This window comes from Parasteatoda tepidariorum, chromosome 8 (assembly GCF_982258835.1).
Source record: "Parasteatoda tepidariorum strain Cologne lab strain chromosome 8, Ptep-v5.0, whole genome shotgun sequence".
Lineage (NCBI taxonomy): Eukaryota > Metazoa > Arthropoda > Arachnida > Araneae > Theridiidae > Parasteatoda > Parasteatoda tepidariorum.
In genome coordinates this window covers 59,762,556-59,782,911 of record NC_141762.1, presented here as the reverse complement: position 1 = coordinate 59,782,911, position 20,356 = coordinate 59,762,556, and the positions used below count along the sequence as shown (strand labels likewise).

Sequence of the window (20,356 nt, the reverse complement as noted above, 5' to 3'; positions counted from 1 at the left end):
CTAAACACCGTTAAAGGCAACAATATAGTATCTTATATTATTTTTTCAAAACTAATAATGTTTGAAAAAACTTTGAGTTGTAATGTATTAATTACATCTTTATAATTTTTAGTGGTGTAATTTTAAATGAAAAGAAAAATTGATAAAACTACAATTTAAAAATTTTATTTTTATATATTTTGTTTCTCAAAATATACTTAACTTTATTGTATTAATACATTTAAAACAATACTGTAGAAATATTGATGTCTTACAAATTTTTTCGATTACTTTCTCAATCACTGTGGATTTATAGTTACATAAAATGAAAAACCGTTATCGATTTTTTGTAAAATTGCTGATTTTTATAAACAATTTTGTACTTGTAAGGATTTCTATTCTTTTATATGATTTTTTTTTATAAATTATGCCTTATTTTCATTGCGAAATCTATCGACGAATTCCTTCATTTCTTTGTCCTTCTTGTTATGGTACAGTGAGCCGAAAGTTACCAAGGATGATCCATTTTTTTGACACATTGTAAGCATTTAAACACAATTTTTTAGATTTTCTGCCTACTATAAAGTCTAAAAATATAAGAAAGATAATTGGTTTGCAAAAGCATGAATAAAAGTAAAAATATTAAAAACTTACGGGCTGGCAAAAGCATAAATAAAATAAACACATAAAAAGATAAATTTAAATAATAAAAGCAGACGATAAAATTAGAACACCAGAAAGTTGCTGATTTTTTAGAATGAGTTTTGTGTGGAATTTGAGTTTTCATATATCCCGTTACGGGCACTTTATCTAGTTGTTTCATAATATTTTATCTATCCCGCTACGGGTGAGTTTCCTTATATTCCGTTACGGGTTTTTCTTGCTGTTTTTATGATCTTTTCACTATCCCGTTACGGGTAATTCATATTTGTTACTGTTTGTGTTGTCTGTTAATAAAAGTTTTTTTATAAAAAAACTGAACAGTTCTCTAATATAGCTTGATACGCTACACTACTCTTTGAGTTAAAAGTTCAACAAACTACAAAAGAAATATGGTATTAACTAATTATCCTTCAGTTCAAAGTGGTTTAATTTACGTGACAAAACCCATATTAAGCTTGCAGCAAATTTTCATGACATTGTGAGTCAGCGAGCTTAAAAAATAGATTAGAATATTCATTCCTTATAACAAATCTGTAAACATTTATTAAACAGTTCGATCTAAATTAATCAAGTTTGTGTTTATAATTTCTATTATTTTTTTAATTATATTGGAAATCGACAAAATTGTTTCAATACTTATTTTTCCAAACCTAACGAAAATAGGTAATGACACAGTACCCAAATGAAACATCAGTGGAGAGAATCTTTTTCGAAATAATTCTATTTCCGCATGAAGGAATGAACAGAACAGGAAATTATTTGTTTCCTAAAAGAAGAATTGGAAAACCATTTGATGTGGATTCCGCGGGAGGGTGGTGCTGTATAAAACCACACCGGAAATTAAGAGTAAAGGTGAAGAGTAGAAGAAGAAGCCGTATAGAACTAGTTTTGCTTTAAAGAAAACAACAAATTAAAAGTAAAGAACATAACACTCAAAATAATACTCATTTGAATGTTTTAGCAATTATATATATTGTACGGAGTGCTTTATCTTTAGTAGTAATGTTAAATCGCTTGTCGAAAATGGCTGAGTAATAGAGAATTGAGTTTCTTTTATTAAAGCACCGAGGAAACAATTTTCTTTGATACGACAAAAAGCTTTATAAAATAATTCGGAGAAGAACCTATGGGAATTTAATGTTAGACTATGTCAACCTTCGTCTATCAAAAGGTACCTCATGATGGAATCAAGTTAACATGTCTTATATAACTAGTGATTTGGTATTCAATATTTATAGTGGTAGTTACGCCGCATTATTCCCCTTCCAGAATTTTATCTGGAATAGAATTTGATGAACGAATACCACTAGTTGATTCATGCTGTTTACTTACATTAATTTTGATCATTATATTTTTGTTCTTCATTTTTTGTTTATAGTATTTCTCTTATTATTATTTATTTTCTTTATAGCATTTCGCTCATTATTTTTTTGTTCATTGATCGGGGGACTTTATTTACTTCACCGGATTATTTTTTTTTTCTTCTTTATAGCATTTCGATCATTATCTTTTGTTCATTGATCGGGGGACTTCATTTACTTCACCGGATTATTATTTTTTTTCTTTATAGCATTTCGATCCTTATTTTTTGTTCATTGATCGGGACACTTCATTTACTTCACCGGATTATTATTTTTTTTCTTTATAGCATTTCGATCATTATTTTTTTTTCATTGATCGGGGGACTTCATTTACTTCACCGGATTATTATTATTTTTCTTTGATCAGTGTATTTTTAAGTAAATCAACTGTTTAATGTGGACCATACATAGTTCATGTCACGTCCGGAGGTCACCATTGTGGGGATTTAATCTTAGACAATGCCAACCATCAACTTTCAAAAGGTACCTCATGATAGATGAGGGTTGACATAATCTAAAATTAATTTCCCTCAATATTAATTTCTCTTGAAACTAAATCATAAATAGAACTCATGTTTAAATAAGAAAAAAAGCTTAAGTAATGATAATAAAATATCAAATATTCGGAAAATTGAGAATGAAATGAACGAGAATTAATCAATGAATTGAAATAAATTTGTAGAGCATTGAATGAAATTTAATGGTCCCTTATTAAATGAGTTGCTTTAAGAATGAAATGACGACAAGTATGGTTTGCTGCTCTTTAATGAATAAATTTCAATGCTATAACTTTGAGAAAAAAATATACATTTCTTTTCAAAGTGATAAATTATAATTGGAACTGATATTTAAAAAGAAAGAAGAGCAATTTCGCTATAATAATGCATTCCTTTTACGTTTCTTTCATCATCGTTAAAATTTTATTAAATAAACTATCATTGACGTAGCCAGGATATTGTTCCTGAGAGGTAGTGAAATTTTCGACCCCAAAATCAAGAGAAATTAATCTTGCAAATGATCTCCTGAACCGTTTCTGCTCTCGTCTTGAAAAAGCAATTTTTTACTTTGATCTTAAAAATCTTTCAAAAATTTCAGTTAGATCACTTAGAAATGAAATTTTCTCATCTGGTAGGCTTTAGTTATTGTTTTAAAAGCAGTGAAATATATAAAGAACTTCCATTCAATTGTTAAAGCATTTAAAAACACGACGTATGGCAAAATGGCAACACGGAACAAATCAGTTTCAGCACCACGCTACTGCAAAAAGCTTAACTACAAGTTAGATTGATGAGTTTGTCGTTTTCTTTTATTATTTTTAATTAAAATAATGAACATCTTTCTCAATTGTTCAGTTATTTCAGTTTTTTCTATTTTTACAAAATACTTAGGTGTTAATTTTTTAAGGATGTCGTTGTTAATGAAGACAAAAGTACATTTCGAAAAATAAATTACAAATTAAATTAAACATTTAAACTTCTTACCATTTTTCTTGTTCTAAACTTAACATATGCATATGGATGACGACTTGTATTATTCCTCTTTTCAAACTAAAGAATAAATTCCAATAAATATTTCTAATGTAGATTTTTTTTTATAACTGAAATAAATTCATGACAGAAATAAATAAGCAGGAGTAAATAAGAATATGATAGATTTCTACTTAGGAGAAAGAATTTTGAAACACTAGTATAAAGTCACGCTGTTATTATTGAAATGAAATTATGAACATTATAAAACAATTTTATCGGTGTATTTTACTATGACTATGCTTAATAAGATAGTTAGCTATCTACTATTAGATTTATATTTGAAAAAGAAATTGTGATTTTTATGATATTCTGAACTCAAAATAAAATGTTTCGATAACGGAATAAAAAAATACGAGTAATTAACTTTTTAACAAAGACAAAAGAAAGAATACAGAAACTTACGAAAATAATAAAGAAAAGTAAGGGAAGAGATTTTCCTTCACAATAATTAGTTTAGGCATTTAGAATTTTATTATTGGTGTTATACATGTATTGCTGCTCTTTTTTTTTTCTTTTTGCGATTTCTCTGGTTTGGTATTATCTTTTTATTTTGCAAATGTTTCTCTGACTCTATATTATCCATTGATTTAAATTTTTTATTTCACTTTTTTATTAAGCTTAACTTGATTATGTGAGAAAGGATATTAGCATTATAAGATTTTTCAAAATTATAAAATAAGTATTTACTTTTTTTCACGAATAAGACATGGTAATACATTTATTTACTTTTATAGTCAAGGTAAGAATTTAGTTAATTGTTTTTTTCTCCAAAATGAATATAGTTCTTTAAAAAATTCAGACCTACGTTTTTTATATTAGTTAATCATAAAATACAAGTAAAATGAAATTAAAAGAATTATTTCAACAATTGACTTTATGTAATAAAAAATAACACTTATAATTAGTAAGTTAATATTCATAATTAAAATCTAATAAAAGGCACTGGGCCGGGATAGCATGGTTGGCAGGGCATTGAATTCATGTTTGTGAGAACGTGAGTTTGAACCCAGCCGGCCGAAGATTCTCCGTGTGTAAATGGTGACTGGTACACGTTAAACCTGTCAGGTCTCGAAGTATTGCATGTTCCCATAACAAATCAATACCTCTGGGGGTACTGAATTGATGATTGATCATTCTCTGGTTCATATCAAAATTACGATCTGTGGATGAATGAATGGATGAATGAATGGGTAATCCCTATAAGCGTGTGTGACGTATGGGTTGTGGCAGAAGTTGAATTCTTGGTCATAGATGGCACCACTGGAAAACAAGAACAATTGCACTTCTTCGGCCTTAATGGACGACGACGACGACAACAACAACAATAAAAGCCACTATTTTGAATTTTGTATCATTTATTGCACTAAATGGGAATTATAGAATAAAATATTCAGTTGGGACTATATATCGAATCAAATATTCAGAATGGGACTATAGAATAAAATATTCAGTTTGAATGGGACTCAATTCTCAGTCCCATTTACCAACTGATTTCAAAACATATACATTTTAGGGCGTGTTTTGTTTCCTTTATAATCTAAAATAGTAATTTATAATTCGCAAAACCGTGAACTGCCTAAAAAATTTGGTAAATCATATGTTTCGTTAAAAAAATTTAATCTCTAAAGTTTTTTTATGAAATTTTTTCTATAAGTCTTCAGCTAAATACCATTATCGTTAACTTAAAGCATGAAAACAATTTTGTGATTTTTTATACTATTTTGAATGTAAAGAATATTTTTTTCCATATATATGGTAATCTTTGCTATAAACTATTTGTTGTTGTTGTTTCTAACGTCACTTACCAATACCAGCAAGCCTGCCCAGTTCAACTAAGCGAATTTAGGGTTGAGGGTGCGTTTCTTGATTTTCGGTGCGTCACCTTTGGCCAAGAATAAGACTTCAGTCACACACACGCACATCACAGACTGTTTAAAAAGGTGGACCCATTCATCCACAGATCGTAATTTTGACCTGATTCAGAAAACGACCAATCTCCAATTAAGTTCTCCCAGAGGTATTGATTTGCTATGGGAACTTGGGGGACATTGTGACCCGGCAGATTTAACGGGCATTAGTCACCATTTAGGGAGCGGGGAGTCTTCGGTCTGTGGTGATCGAACTAACGATATCTTGGACATGGGTTAATTGCTCTACCAAACAGGCTCTTCCATCCCCATTAATTCAGCTCGCTTTATTGCAATAAATATATTTACAAGCAATCTGGCAATATGAATATTTACTTATATCCCTCCACGAGTAAATTAATTTAAAAAAAAATTTATTCACTAGTTGTCATATATTTGCATCGTTAATAACTAATTTAGAAAAGACATGCTTTTAATAACTAATAATTTTGTGTTATAAATTTTTGGTGAGGATACGCATATCGTTTGAAGAATATGACAATCTGTCATGGCTTGAATCAGGTGATTTATAAATTTCTGATGATGATACGCATTTTGTTTAATGAATATTTTGCGTGCAATGAAAATAGGCTCATGGTTTGTTTTCTGACACACTGTTAGTTTATCTACATTTTAAAGAAACATTGTGAATTACCCATTACTGCAAATTAGAATTAGTTCACCATACCTTTTTCGATATCCTAGAAATGGCATTTTAAGTCCACACCTTAAAATTGTAATAAAACACAAATAAATTTAAAAAGTAAAAATTAATTTAAGTTTCAGGTTTGTTTTTAAATTAAATAAACCTGATTAAATTTTTCTACAAAATGTCCAAGATGTGTTTAATTATGTAGTTAGTTTGCATCGTTTAATTATATTTCACAAATAATTTTTGCAATTAGTTTGTTATTTTTAATTACATTTCACGGAAAAATGCTTATTTTTAAAGAAATGTTGATTAGAAATTAAGTTTTGATTAATTAAATCTTTTGAAAACTGTTTCTTGTCAAGGAACGCGTAAACAATGATTGCAATTAATCATTTCTAAAAATGATGCACTTAACAAATACTAAAATCTTGAAACATTTAACCTGATCTGGTTTAATTAAATTCTTTCGTAAAAGTACAAGAGCCTTTATAAACGACAAATAGATTGGAATTTATCCAATTATTTTAAGCTTTATTTAATTAACTGTGAATTTTACACGAAAACGTTTATCACTCAAATGATTTTTCTGCGCCACATCAAAAAGAATTTCATGCTACGATTGTATTTACTTAAGCTTCTCTAATTACATTAAATCACCGGATTTAATGCCACAGTCTCTGAAATATGATTTTCTGAAATATATATTTGCTAATGACTTGCGTAATATGTTTAGTCGCATATCTGCGTGTTGCAAATTATTTATGATTAATTTTAGTGAAAAACTAAAATAGGAGCATTACACTTATTCTTATTTCAAAATAATTCTAAATTTAATTGTTGATTCAAGAAGTAAATTGTAGGATTCGCATGCAATACTTGTTTCGTTTAATTATATACATTATGTGTGAGTTTTTTTTAATTGCATAAGGAAAAAAATATTCTGGTAAAATTTACTGTATTGTATAGTAATGACATTTCTGGTTTAGAGAAAAGAGTTTGAGATAGAAAATTAAAAATATATGGTATTTAAATAATTTATTTGTAATTATTTCCTTCATATGATAATGCTTTACCGGATATTCCGGTTTTCAAAATTATAGTTCGTACTATCATACATTTAGTAAAAAATACAGAACTGAAGAGTAAATATAACTAAGTAAGCAACTTTTATGCAAAGCTGTAAGGTATCATGATAAATCACGATGATTTTACCGAAAATTCCAAATTTTATAACATATTAAAAGCTAATATTTCACTGTTAAGTTTACTAAACTTATTACCAAAGCGCTTTGATAAAAATTACCGAGCGTGTGCTTCCATAGAACCACAAACACGTTATATTTTACCATTACAATCTTACCATAGTTTTATCCATACTTTTTTGCTCAGTATTATTTATTTAAAATACATATGCAAATGAATGAAATGTGGTTAAAGCTAGGTTGCAATGTCATTTATTTCATTTTACTTTATTCTTTCATCGATATTTATGAGTTGATCTATATCAAATTTGAAGTGTTTAATGCTCAGCGTAATGATTGTTTCAAGCCTAACTTAAAAGACAAGTGAACTCCCTTACTTGAATTCACTACCTCGAAAAACAAAGCATCGAAATTATTTAGTACATTCTTTAATATTTGAGCTGCTAGAGTAATTTTAAATAATATCCAACAAACACAAACAGAAAACTACTTAAATCAGGAAAGTTCATTTCACTGCATGAATGTCCATTTTATAAAAAAAAATTTCATAATTAATAATTTAGGAAATAAAATATTAAATACATAATAATAATTTATTAAATTAGATTTAATGCAGCAGTGTAGTGTAATAAAGAAATTGCATCATTTATTTTAATAATCTCTATTTGATTTTTCATTAAACAACATTATTATAAAACTATAGTTTAAAAAATGAGAATGAAAAAATTAATAAAATTTCTTTACGAATATTTAGCGGCAAAATTATATTATCTTCGACATTTTACTGACAGTGTATGGTTTTAATATTCAAGATTCAATATTTTTCTGAAATCTCTGAAATTGTTTCCCCTTGAAGTTCAAATTGGTAGCCTTCACATGAAACAATCAATCAATCATTGAAATTAGGCTTGCGTATTAAATTTTAATTCTCCTGAGAAATTTATTGACTGTCATTGATCATTGAATAGCTCTAGGTGTGATGGATACCTCTGGTGGGCAGTGCCATCTATCGTCGGATGTCGTAATTGAATTTTAGTAGCAAAACTGAACTTAATAATATTAAATTGCATTAAATATCATCCCTTAGCAAAAAGGAAAGTGAAAATGCACAACATATTTTGCTTAATTAGTTTGTTAGTTTGAAAATTTCTAACACAAATTAAAAACGAACGAGAAAAAAAAATAACCAAAAAGAAAGTGTTGATATAAATATTTTTAATCGTTTAGTACAGTATACTGATACAATTTACAGAGATACATTACATAACCTTATAAAATAATAGAGCAAACAAAACTTGTAATGGGTTCTTAGCTTTAGCAGGTCATATAATATCTACCTAAACGGAATTTTAATGTTTAATGCTAGGTGTTTGGTTACCATAACTTATTAGTACATTTTTAATTTTGAAATGAAATGTTTTGATTTATATTTTTGCTGAATTATTAATCATGATTCAACAAAGTATATATGTGTTATTAAGAGTGATATTATTATTTTTAAGAGCAATATCATTATTTTTTCAGTATGCTATTATTATTTTTAGAAGACTATTACTATTTTTTAACAGGATTCTTATTATTTTTAAGAGCATTATTATTATTGCTTTTAAATTTAAGTAACGTTGAATAAACGATAAGTATTTTTAGTTTACAAATGTACATCAGTCCCTTAGTTATAATTAATAAAAATTAAGTAGAGAACCAAGTAATTGGAACTTAAAAGATACATATTACATAGATTTGCTGTTGTATTTTGATTACGTTAAGCAGTTATTTAAAGCAATATTATTATTAAATATTGTGTAAAAATAGTTTTATTTCTTATTTATAGTTGCCATTTCATTATTTTGCAAGTTTATTTTGTTTCTAATTTTAGTTCATTGTTTTAAATTTTTGATAATGAGAAAATAAATTCTTAAAATCTTAATTTGAAACGTGTAAAAAAAGTGCTGTGTAGTTTATGATGTATGTGAGGTAAGCGAAGATAGCTCCTTCGAGATACTAATATTTTATTAAACATATTTACATTTATATACAAGTTGGTTTGATTTACAAGAAGCATCATCACAGCAGGTGATGAGAGAAATACTGACAGGCTGTCATGTGCGTGCTGGTATTTATACAATTCTAATATGATGACGTCAGAACTCTTATTTCAGTTCACTTCAAAAATAAGTAAAAACACAATTGATTAAAGACAAACAGATAACAATATGAAATAAACTTGATTTTACGATGAGCGGCGAACCTATCACCACACAGTATCCCCCCAGTGACAAAGTCACGATACCAATAATGATTGTTTAAAAACAATCATAAAATACAAAGTAGTAAATTGAAATATATGTCTTAATTAGGAAAAAAAAATTAACTTGGAAGTTGGAATACAATTAATAGATACAAAATATTTAGATGCTTTTATATTCCATACTCTTTAACAAAATATTTTGGGAAATGCACACGGCGACCAGATTTTGTAACAATTTGCTTTTCTTCCTTTGATGGAGATAATTGCTTTTCGACTATTGGAATTTTATTTATTTTTAATTTCTCAGAAATTTGAAAAGCTGGTTTAATTCTATCTATTGAGACAGTTATTTTCTTACCATGAAAATCAATAATTAAGGTTTTATCAGAACGTTCAATTACCCGGTGTGGTCCGGTGTATGCAGGTGATAGTGGAGGACGAATTTTATCTACTTTTAAAAATATATGAGAACAAGATTTTAAATTAGGATTAATATAGAACTTATTTTTACTGTGTGCTGATGCTGGTACAGGACTTAATTTTCTCATTGCGGCCATTAAATTTGTGACATAATTTTCTGTTACTGGTGGAGATAAAGAATTTGCGTTTAAAAGATCCGAAGGTAGACGTAAGGAAGTACCATAAACAAGTTGTGCACAAGTTGCATTAATATCAGCTTTTAAAGCTGTGCGAATACCTAATAAAACAATTGGTAAAATTTCGGTCCATTTATTATTTTCCTGTGCTATTATAGAACTTTTAAGTTGTCTATGAAATCGTTCTATCATTCCATTACTTTGCGCGTGATATGAAGTAGTATGGATGTGGTTACTGCCTAAGATATTAGTGAGATTTCGAAAAAGAGTTGATTCAAAATTTCGGCCTTGATCGGTAGTTATAGTAACGGGAGTGCCAAATCTAGAGATCCAACCGTAAATAAGTGCTTTTGCGGTGGTCTCGGCAGTCATATCCGTAGTAGGGATAACTTCTGGCCATCTCGTGAATCTATCTATTATTGTAAGGCAGTATTGCTTACCTTCAGAAATAGGAAGTGGGCCAATAAAATCCAGATGTATATGGGAAAATCTTGCGTCTGGTTGAGCAAATGTACTAAAAGGAGCTTTAGTGTGTTGAAAAACTTTAGCTCGCTGACATTTCTCACAAGAACGAACTTTATTTTTGATATCCACTTTCATGTTGAGCCACACAAATCGCTTAGAAATTAAATTCGTAGTTGAATATATTCCAGGATGAGAAAAATAATGTAAATTATCAAAAATAATTTGCCTGTATGATTTTGGAATAAAAGGTCTTGGATACTTAGTAGAAAAATCACATATTAAATTAACATCTTCCAAAGAAAAGTAATGTTTTTCTAACTTTAAAGATGAATTATTTGAATTTAATATTTCTTTTAATTCTGAATCTTTATTTTGTTCTTGTTCTAGTTTTTTAAAGTCTATAAATGGAGGTTTTGAAATTGCATTTATTTCTATTCGCGATAGAGTATCAGCAACTGAATTAGATTTTCCTTTTACATGTTTAATATCAGTTGAAAATTGAGAAATATAATCAAGATATCTGAATTGGCGTGGGGAACATTTTTCAGGTTTTTGTTTAAATGCATAAATTAGAGGTTTTTGGTCAGTAAAAATAGTAAAACTTCTACCTTCAAGCATGTGACGAAATTTTTTTATTGACGCGTATATTGCCAATAATTCGCGATCGTATGTTGACCAATTTTGCTGACTTTTATTTAATTTTGTTGAGAAAAATGCAATTGGTTCCCACTCATTATTTTGATATTGCATTAAAGAACTGCCGATTGCAAAATCAGACGCGTCAGTCCACAGACTTAAATTAGCACCAGGTTTAGGATATTTTAATAGAGTTGCATCGGCTATTGCTTGTTTTGCATCAGAAAAAGATTTGTTTGAAGTATCGGTCCAAATTAACTGTAAATCAGATTTTTTTGATGATTTGTTAGATTTCTTAATATTTCGTTGTCCTTCTAAAAACTTGGTTAAAGGTGATAAAATATGAGCTGCATTAGGAATAAAGCGTCTATAAAAATTAAATAATCCTAGAAATCTACGTAATTGAGTAATCGTATTTGGTTTTGGAAAATTTAGAATTGCATTAACGCGATCACTTAAAGGTTCAATACCTTTTTCGGAAATTTTGAAACCTAAAAATTGTAAACTATTCTGACCAAATAAGCATTTAGAGGGATTTATTGTTAAACCGAAATACTGCAGTCTATCAAAAAGTGATTTTAAATATTTTACATGCTCTTCGGGAGATTCGGAAGTTATTAATATATCATCTATGAAAGCGTAAACGCCTTCCAAGCCTCTAGTTACTTCGTCAATAAAGCGTTGGAAAGTACTAGCTGCATTGCAAAGTCCGAATTGCATACGAGTACTTTCGAATAATCCGAAAGGAGTTATTATTGCAGTTTTATGTACATCTTCATGGGCTATAGGTATTTGATGGAAAGCTCGAATTAAATCAATGTGAGAAAATATTTTAGTTCCATGTAGTTCACTAGTAAAATCCATAATATTAGGAATTGGATATTTATCTTTAACAGTTTGAGCGTTTAAAGCTCGATAATCACCTACTGGACGCCAGTCCAAACTATTTTTCTTGGGAACTAAATGTAAAGGTGATGAAAAATTACTTTTGGAAGGGCGCATGTGGCCTAAATCTAACATATGTTGAAATTCCATTTTTGCTATTTTTAACCTATCGGGCGCTAGACGCCGAGGTTTAGCAAAAACTGGTGAACCAAAAGTTTCTATATGATGTACAACATTATGCTTAACAATTTGGTCTGAGCAAATAGGTTTCGTTATTTCAGGATATTCGTTTAACAATTTTTCATAATAATTTTCACCAAGAACAGTTTTAATTGAAATAATGTCAGAATTTTTAAAAATACAATGAGAATTTAAATTAGTAGTAATATCATTTAAGCAACGTTTTCTAATATTAGGTTTAAGATTAAAATAGTATAAAAAATCTGCACCTATAATATGATTAGTTATATCACAAATATAAAATGGAAAATTAAACTTTCGTCTAAGACCGAAATCTAAAGTTAACAATTTCTTACCGTATACTTTTATGATGGTATTGTTCGCAGCTTTAAAAGTCTGAATAGGAGAAAGAGTTTTTTCTTTTTTATTTGCTGGAATAATTGAGCAGTCACTTCCGGTATCCACTAGAAATTGTTTGTTGGATTGTCTGTCTCTAACAAAAAGGCGACAATTTGTTGGAGGCAAGATGTTAGTCGCATTCACTCTTGCCTTTCTTGGTTTTTCTGGTAGATGCAGGGTTTGACACACTTTCTAGCATCCGATTTAAATTTCCGATGATAGAAGCACATTTTGGAGTTTCGATGTGGAGATGAGGATTGGCTTTGACGATTACGAAACTGCGCATAGTACCGGTTGCGAGATCTACTGCGTGTCCGCAAAGCTGCTACTTCTTTTCGTAGTGCTTTAACTTCTTCTAAAAGCTCAAAGGTGCATTGTTGGTTTGAAGAAACTTCGCTAACTTCACTTGAAGTTGACACTTCCATTACTTTATCAGCGATTTCTGCTGCTCTAGTTGAACTTAGTGAAGGGATTGCGGCCAATATCGACTGAACATGCTGCGGTAGCTGATTTAGAAATAGTTCCAAAAGTAGAGAATCTGAGATTTCGTGGGATTCAGCTCTTCTCTGCATAGTGCGCAAGAGTTCAGTAGGCTTTCTATCTCCTAGTTGCTCTCCGGAGAGTAAACGTCGAATTTCCTGGGACTTTGTTTCCCCGCAGCGTGCAATAATTTCTTCTTTCAGCTTTTTGAAAGGATCTTCTGCGTCAGGAGTTATAATGACGTCCCTTACAACTGCGGCTACTTCAGGAGGTAGATGGGCGAGGCAGCAGTTAAACTTTGTTTTGCTTTCCGTAATCGGCTTCGGTGTCGCAAGCTGGAAAGTTGCTTCGACCATATGAAACCACAGGTGTGGATCAGAAATATTGAAGATGGGAATTTTTACTGCAGACGATTCCGCCATAGTTGCAGTTTCCTATTAATTCGATGATGAAAAATGAAAGTTGCTTGTATCGTCAGACATCCGGGTCACCATTGAGGTAAGCGAAGATAGCTCCTTCGAGATACTAATATTTTATTAAACATATTTACATTTATATACAAGTTGGTTTGATTTACAAGAAGCATCATCACAGCAGGTGATGAGAGAAATACTGACAGGCTGTCATGTGCGTGCTGGTATTTATACAATTCTAATATGATGACGTCAGAACTCTTATTTCAGTTCACTTCAAAAATAAGTAAAAACACAATTGATTAAAGACAAACAGATAACAATATGAAATAAACTTGATTTTACGATGAGCGGCGAACCTATCACCACATATGTATCAAACAATTAAAAATTATATTGATGCAATGTGAGTTTTTCTTCTATTAAAAATTACTTAATAAACGTTTTTAAAAAAAGTCCCGAATTTTTCGAATAGTTTTTTCAAATTAAAACGAAGACTTAAAAATATAATTGCAAAAATAAATAAATAAACAAGCACAGTAAAAAAAAATTATTTGCTATTACATAAAAAAAATTATTACTAACAATTCGAAATTTTATTATTAAATTGCAAAATGAAAATGTATTTTTTCTGTAAATACAAAGTAGAAAAATCTTTAGTATTAGTTTGGGCAATGGTTAAGAATAATAGTTTTAAGACATATTAGCCACGGGATAGTTTAACTAAAGTTATGAAGCTGACAAAATTACTAAATTTAGTCAAATATTAGTAAATTTTTATTTGCTACTTGATAGTTTAATCAAAAATAGGAAACATAGAGGAGAGGGGTAGACTACGGAATGTAAGCAAACATTAATATATATTTCTTTTCTTTAAGGCTAACTGCACTATTATTTTCGTTAAAAAAGATGCTGTGAATCCTTATGGGGAGTCGGTAGGGAATATATCAAGAATGCTAAAACTCACCCTTTTGGATGTACTTTTTCTAAGAAACTATTTTTTGGGGATGTATGTTGTATGCTGTGTTAATGTTTTATCGTTAAGAGGAATACTTTTGAGTTTTGAAAGATTTTTGAGGAAACTTTTTTAAAAAAAAGTAAGTTCTCAGTTCATATTGTTTTAAAAAGTTTTTTGACAAATATATGTTTCAACAGTTATCTCAGTGCGACTATGTATATATAAATATTCTGTGAAAAAAACTGAAGTAATATCTTGTTTAGATGAGGGTACATTAAAAAAGGCTCGTTTTAGGACTATTGGTATATGCCCTACCGACTACTTAAAATATAGATGCTATACAAAGATAACAATTATGATGGTTTGAACAAAAACAGAAAGTATATACTTACATAAATGTTTAAAAACCAAAATTTATTGAGTAATATCTGATTAATACTAATACGCATTACGAAGATTCGAGACTACGATTTAGGTGTCATGCAATATATACTCCGAAATGTATATCTTGAAAATGTGTAATTTAGTTTGACAAGAAAATATTTCTGGGATTTTCTAATGATAAAAATATGTATGAAATATAAATGAAATATTTCGGAAATATTTCTAACATCAGAGAAAAACTTCAGTATTGGTAAAATACAAGCACTCTTCTCAATTTGAAGGATTAAATTGCAAATATGATTGTGAACATCCTTTGTATCATTTGTTGTTTATCCTAAACCCAATTCTGGAGTTTTTAACTAAATGGGTATGCATATATAAGTAAGAAAATCAATATTAAACTGAATAGCCATAATCATTAAAAATAAAATACAGTTTTCTAAAAATGGGAGATGTGAATAATAACAAAAATTTTGCTACATAACATGAATATAATAATAATTAATAATTGCAATTGGTAGTAAATTTGTTCAAACTTTATGCTGAAATGAAAATTGATTCTTTCAACTAGATATCTAATAATTGCATCAAAAAGAAAAAAAATCTGTTTAGTTAATTTAAAATAAGAGAGAATTAAAAAATTAAGAATAATTTTTTTTTCAAATTTTTAAAGGAATTAGTAAAGTTTAATTTAGTCTAAAAGTTTGCTACTTTAAACATTAATTTGTTAAAAATAAATTTAAAAAAAATTCAAAATAAAAAGTAATATTTTTAAAAACCACGTTTTAGTAGTGGAGAATAATAATTAAGAAAAAAATTGAAAAACGAAAAACGCGGGGTGCATGAAATACATAACAGTAATGTTATATTAGTGTGTGTATGAGTGCTCTTGAGAATATGTGTATGTATATCAGTAATTGTAATTGTATCTGAATGTGTATGTGGAATATGCTTTTGTATATGCATATGTATGTGGATGTATATGTGGCTGTGCATGTAAGAAAATGTGCATATGTATGTGCATATGTACTGTTATGTATTTCATGCGCCCCACGTTTTTCGTTTTTCAATTTTTTTCTTAATTATTATTCTCCACTACTAAAACGTGGTTTTTAAAAATATTACTTTTTATTTTGAATTTTTTTATTTTAAACTATGATTTTTTTAATTTTTATTTTATATTTTTAAAAAATTATTATTTTTTAATTATTATTCTTCGCTACAAAAAACGTGGTTTTTAAAAATATATACTTTTATTTAGATTATTTTTCTTAGTCAAGACTACTACAAGACCACTACTAAAGTAATAGAACTTTTATTTTAAATTAGAGACACAAAAATCTTTATAGAAAATTAATACCTTTACGACTTTCATTAGTTTTATGCTGATGACAACCAAAACAATCTGGAAATGAATGAGGAAAAACTGGATCCTACCACGTGATTTTTCAGCCAATAAAAATACTCCGACAACAAAAATCTTTTCACCTGACACGTAATAATTTGAAATAATGGAATCGACAACAAAAGACAATCTCGAAAAAAAAAATTTTTAAATTTTAATTTTATTTTACTTTGCATGTCTTTTTTCTCTTCATTTTCATGCATTGTCATCCAATTCTGAACTGTGTGCTAAATTTGAAGTTTGTAGCTAGTCGGGAAGTTAGTTTAAAATCGATTACAAAATTCCACCCGGACAGACATACACGAAGGCAAGTTTATATAAACGTGGTAATAAAATAAACTTTAAAGAGGAATTTATCATAAAAATATATATTTCCCTTCTATTACAATGAATTCACTTCTATAATTGATAAAGTTAGAATCATTAAAAATTAAAATGTTAAAAAACTTTCTTTAAATATATTTATTTATGTACTCTTGTCACACTGTAAGATTTTCCTTAAAATTATATCATATGTAGGTATTTTATAACAAATATATAATAAACAATAATCTACTTTATTTTATATGCTGTAATAAAACGAGTGTTAAAAAAATTAAAAATTATATCAAGTAATTTTTAAACAAATTAGTCTTTCTTTAAATGTTAAGAATAAAAATATTTAGAATCTTTATTTACTTATACTCTCCATAGGATTTATGAAAATATAAAACTGTCCTTAAAATATATCTTATGAAATTCAATTTTTTTTTTCAATTCAACTCAATATAATTACATTAAGTTTCCCGAAATATTACGTGGAATACGTTTTAATATGTTTCAAAATTTTAAAACTAAATGTATTTTAAAATTTTTAGATAATAATTATTTAAAATGTGAGTAAATAAATTTTTACTTTGTATATAAATCACGGTAACATTTATCAGAAAGGAAGTAATACATTAATGAATCAATTAAATAAATAACTTTGCTTACGTAAAGAAAGTTTTAAAATGCGTAATCAACTATTGTTAATGAGAGTCCTCCTCTCTTCGAAATTTTGAAGCATTGTCTCAATTCTTCTTCAATTATCACTTCATTTAAACTGTCACATTACGTTCAAATTTACACTTTCCTTTGGGAAAATGACTTTAATTTACTTCTCTAATTGCTTTCTCCATTGGATCTAAACAAGGCTTAGAAGGAAGTTTAACAAATTAATAGATTACTGAGTTCTTTTCAATCTTGTGGTATTCATAATATGTCTGAAATCTGTCGTCATTATTTTCCTGCATTATGTAAAATTAATTTCCGAACATAACTAGAAATGATTTCGTTGTTGTTTAATTGAAATTTATACAACAATAAATTAACAGCGATTTTGTTTCAAACTGAATTTCGAGTGATTTTCTTGATAGAAAGAAATAATTTGAACTGACGTGTAAAATTCCATTTTATTTACAACTACCCACAATATTGTTTAATGATATGTATAACGCTTGAGTTTTGGTTTGTGGTTCCTCATAACTTTAATTTTATTTATTTCACTAACAAAATAAAGTGTGACATGAGTTATGCTTTTTGCTTCGTAATTTGATAAGTAGTATTAATTATGCCACGCAAATAGAACCTAAGAAAAGTATGTCACATATTATGCTAATTCTCGTACATCATAAGCAGTATAAAATATGACGCATATGATAAGATAATATGTGACAGATAATATGTGACAGATATTAGTCTACATAGTTCGAGTATTATGATAAATACTATGATGATGCTAGTATGTCACTTGAATTAGATACCTGCAAGTGACGTCATCGTAGGTAATTTGTGGCATTTATCAATTCAGAAGCTAATCAGGTTCGACACCTAGGCGTAACAGGCATCTAATTAAACCTGATTTCAATGATATGTTTAGGCATAATCATTTCACTTCTTCTGGAGTTACAATTGCCCAGGTGAGAGTTTATGTAACAAAATGAGATATTTATATTTTGATGATATCATGTCATGAGTTGTGATAATGTGTTACGTTTTTGATTAAATTATAGCGTTTGAACTATGATTTACATAATCACGTAAATTATGACACATATAAATGCGAATTTATTTATTTATCTATACAAACACAATATATATATATATATATATATATATATATATATATATATATATATATATATATATATATATATATATAAATCAAACAACTACTTTAGTTAGACATGTATAGTAAACTGTTACATTTTAATTGCAAATTCAAACATTTTTTTATGTATATATTAAAAATGTATAATGAAGTATATATACACCTAATCTCATTTTAAAATAATGTGAAATGCAACTTCTTGAATAGTTCATTTATTTGATTTAGAACTATTCTTTCATTCTCACTAATATTCTTAAGACATCATTACTTTAATTTAGAAATTAAATCATAATATTTAAATGTACATGATGCAATACATTACGCAAAACTGAACTTTATAATTGAATTTTTAAAGTAGAATAAAATGTGATGCTTGAGTTATGATCTGCACTAAAACTGAATACTTTTTAAAAAAATATTAGTTGTGATATTTTATTTCAAAATTTTTTAAATTTATGTTATTAAAAGAGCGGAAAGCAATTGGTTCTAACTTTTTTTAAAAACATATTCTTGTGTCATTTCTTTGATATAAGTTTGAGATTAAACTAAGCTTTGAATTGCTTTGTGAAATAAATTGACATTTTTGTCAAGAATAAGAGCTGACATTAAAGTTTCTATCCTGTGAAAAGTTGAATTTAGTGGTATTTGTTTGATAACTTTGAGCTGTGAATCCTTGCCTAAAATAATAATTTTTTAGGATAAATTCGAAGCTATAACTTCTTCTATGACTAAATTTAACAAGTCAGTCGTTTGATGGTGCAAAAATAGTTTTGCGTTTGCATTGCTATTTAATGAAGCAAAATTAATTTAGTCATTATTATTTGTTTAATAGATGAGCAAAATGAGAACGTTGAGTAATATTCAATAAAACCTGAATTGATTTATTATATTTGAAAGATACAATAAATTATGATTTTTTTTCTCCACACAGCACATATACATCTATCTCTCTCTCTCTGTATATATATATATATATATATATATATATATATATATATATATATATATATATATATATATATATATATATATATATATATATATATATATATATATATATATATATATATATATATATATATATATATATATATATATATATATATATATATATATATATATATATATATATATATATATATATATATATATATATATATATATATATATATATATATATATATATATATATATATATATATATATATTATATATATATATATATTATATATATATATATATAAATTACTTTGTGTATAGTTAATTTCTTTGTAAACATAACCTAATTTAAATTTTTTAAATTCACTGTTATTTTATATTAAAGAAACTCGTTTATTTTTAAAAAATAATTCAATAAAATAATTATTATAATTAGGAAGAGTATCAATTTCAAAATAAAATGAAACCACGTTTTCATTCTTACGACGTTAAAAACTAAAAAGGAATCCTGTAATATAAGAGCATGTATCGATAATAATCGTAAAATGATTATGTAAAGTAAGTGAGATATCATACGGTAAGCAAGACGGCAACTGTAAAAACTAGAATTTGAATTGACGCTTTTAAACCTTTCATGATTAAACTGAGAAAAGCCGTTTTGTTAACAAAACAACTTTGAACCGTCAAACATTTGAGAATGTATGTAAAAAAAACTTTAGTTTTTTGTATAAAGACATTTTCTCAATATTTATTACATTTAAGGCCTATCAATTGCACATTTTAAAAGCATTAAATTTATTATATAACACAAATATAATAACATATTTGGTTTTAAATATAAGATGCTAGTTCTGCATTATAAATAGATTGCTTGAAGTAAATGGTTCAGACACTAAGGAAAGAGTAAGTCCTGGAGCTCCTTTACTCACATGTTCAAGATATGA

The 20,356-nt window shown here is 27.6% G+C and overlaps 2 protein-coding genes across 3 annotated transcripts in view; one reads left to right on the top strand and one right to left on the bottom strand.

Annotated features, from left to right (window-relative positions):
• The window catches only part of LOC107453525 (potassium voltage-gated channel subfamily KQT member 1), a 443,886-nt gene that overhangs the window by 195,063 nt on the left and 228,467 nt on the right, over positions 1 to 20,356 (top strand). The gene's annotated exons all lie outside the window — the stretch shown is intronic.
• Positions 12,840 to 13,970, bottom strand: LOC122271725 (uncharacterized). The gene has a single exon (XM_087168956.1). It carries the CDS (start codon positions 13,602 to 13,604, stop codon positions 12,843 to 12,845), a length of 762 nt encoding a protein of 253 aa, XP_087025082.1. The 5' UTR covers positions 13,605 to 13,970; the 3' UTR covers positions 12,840 to 12,842.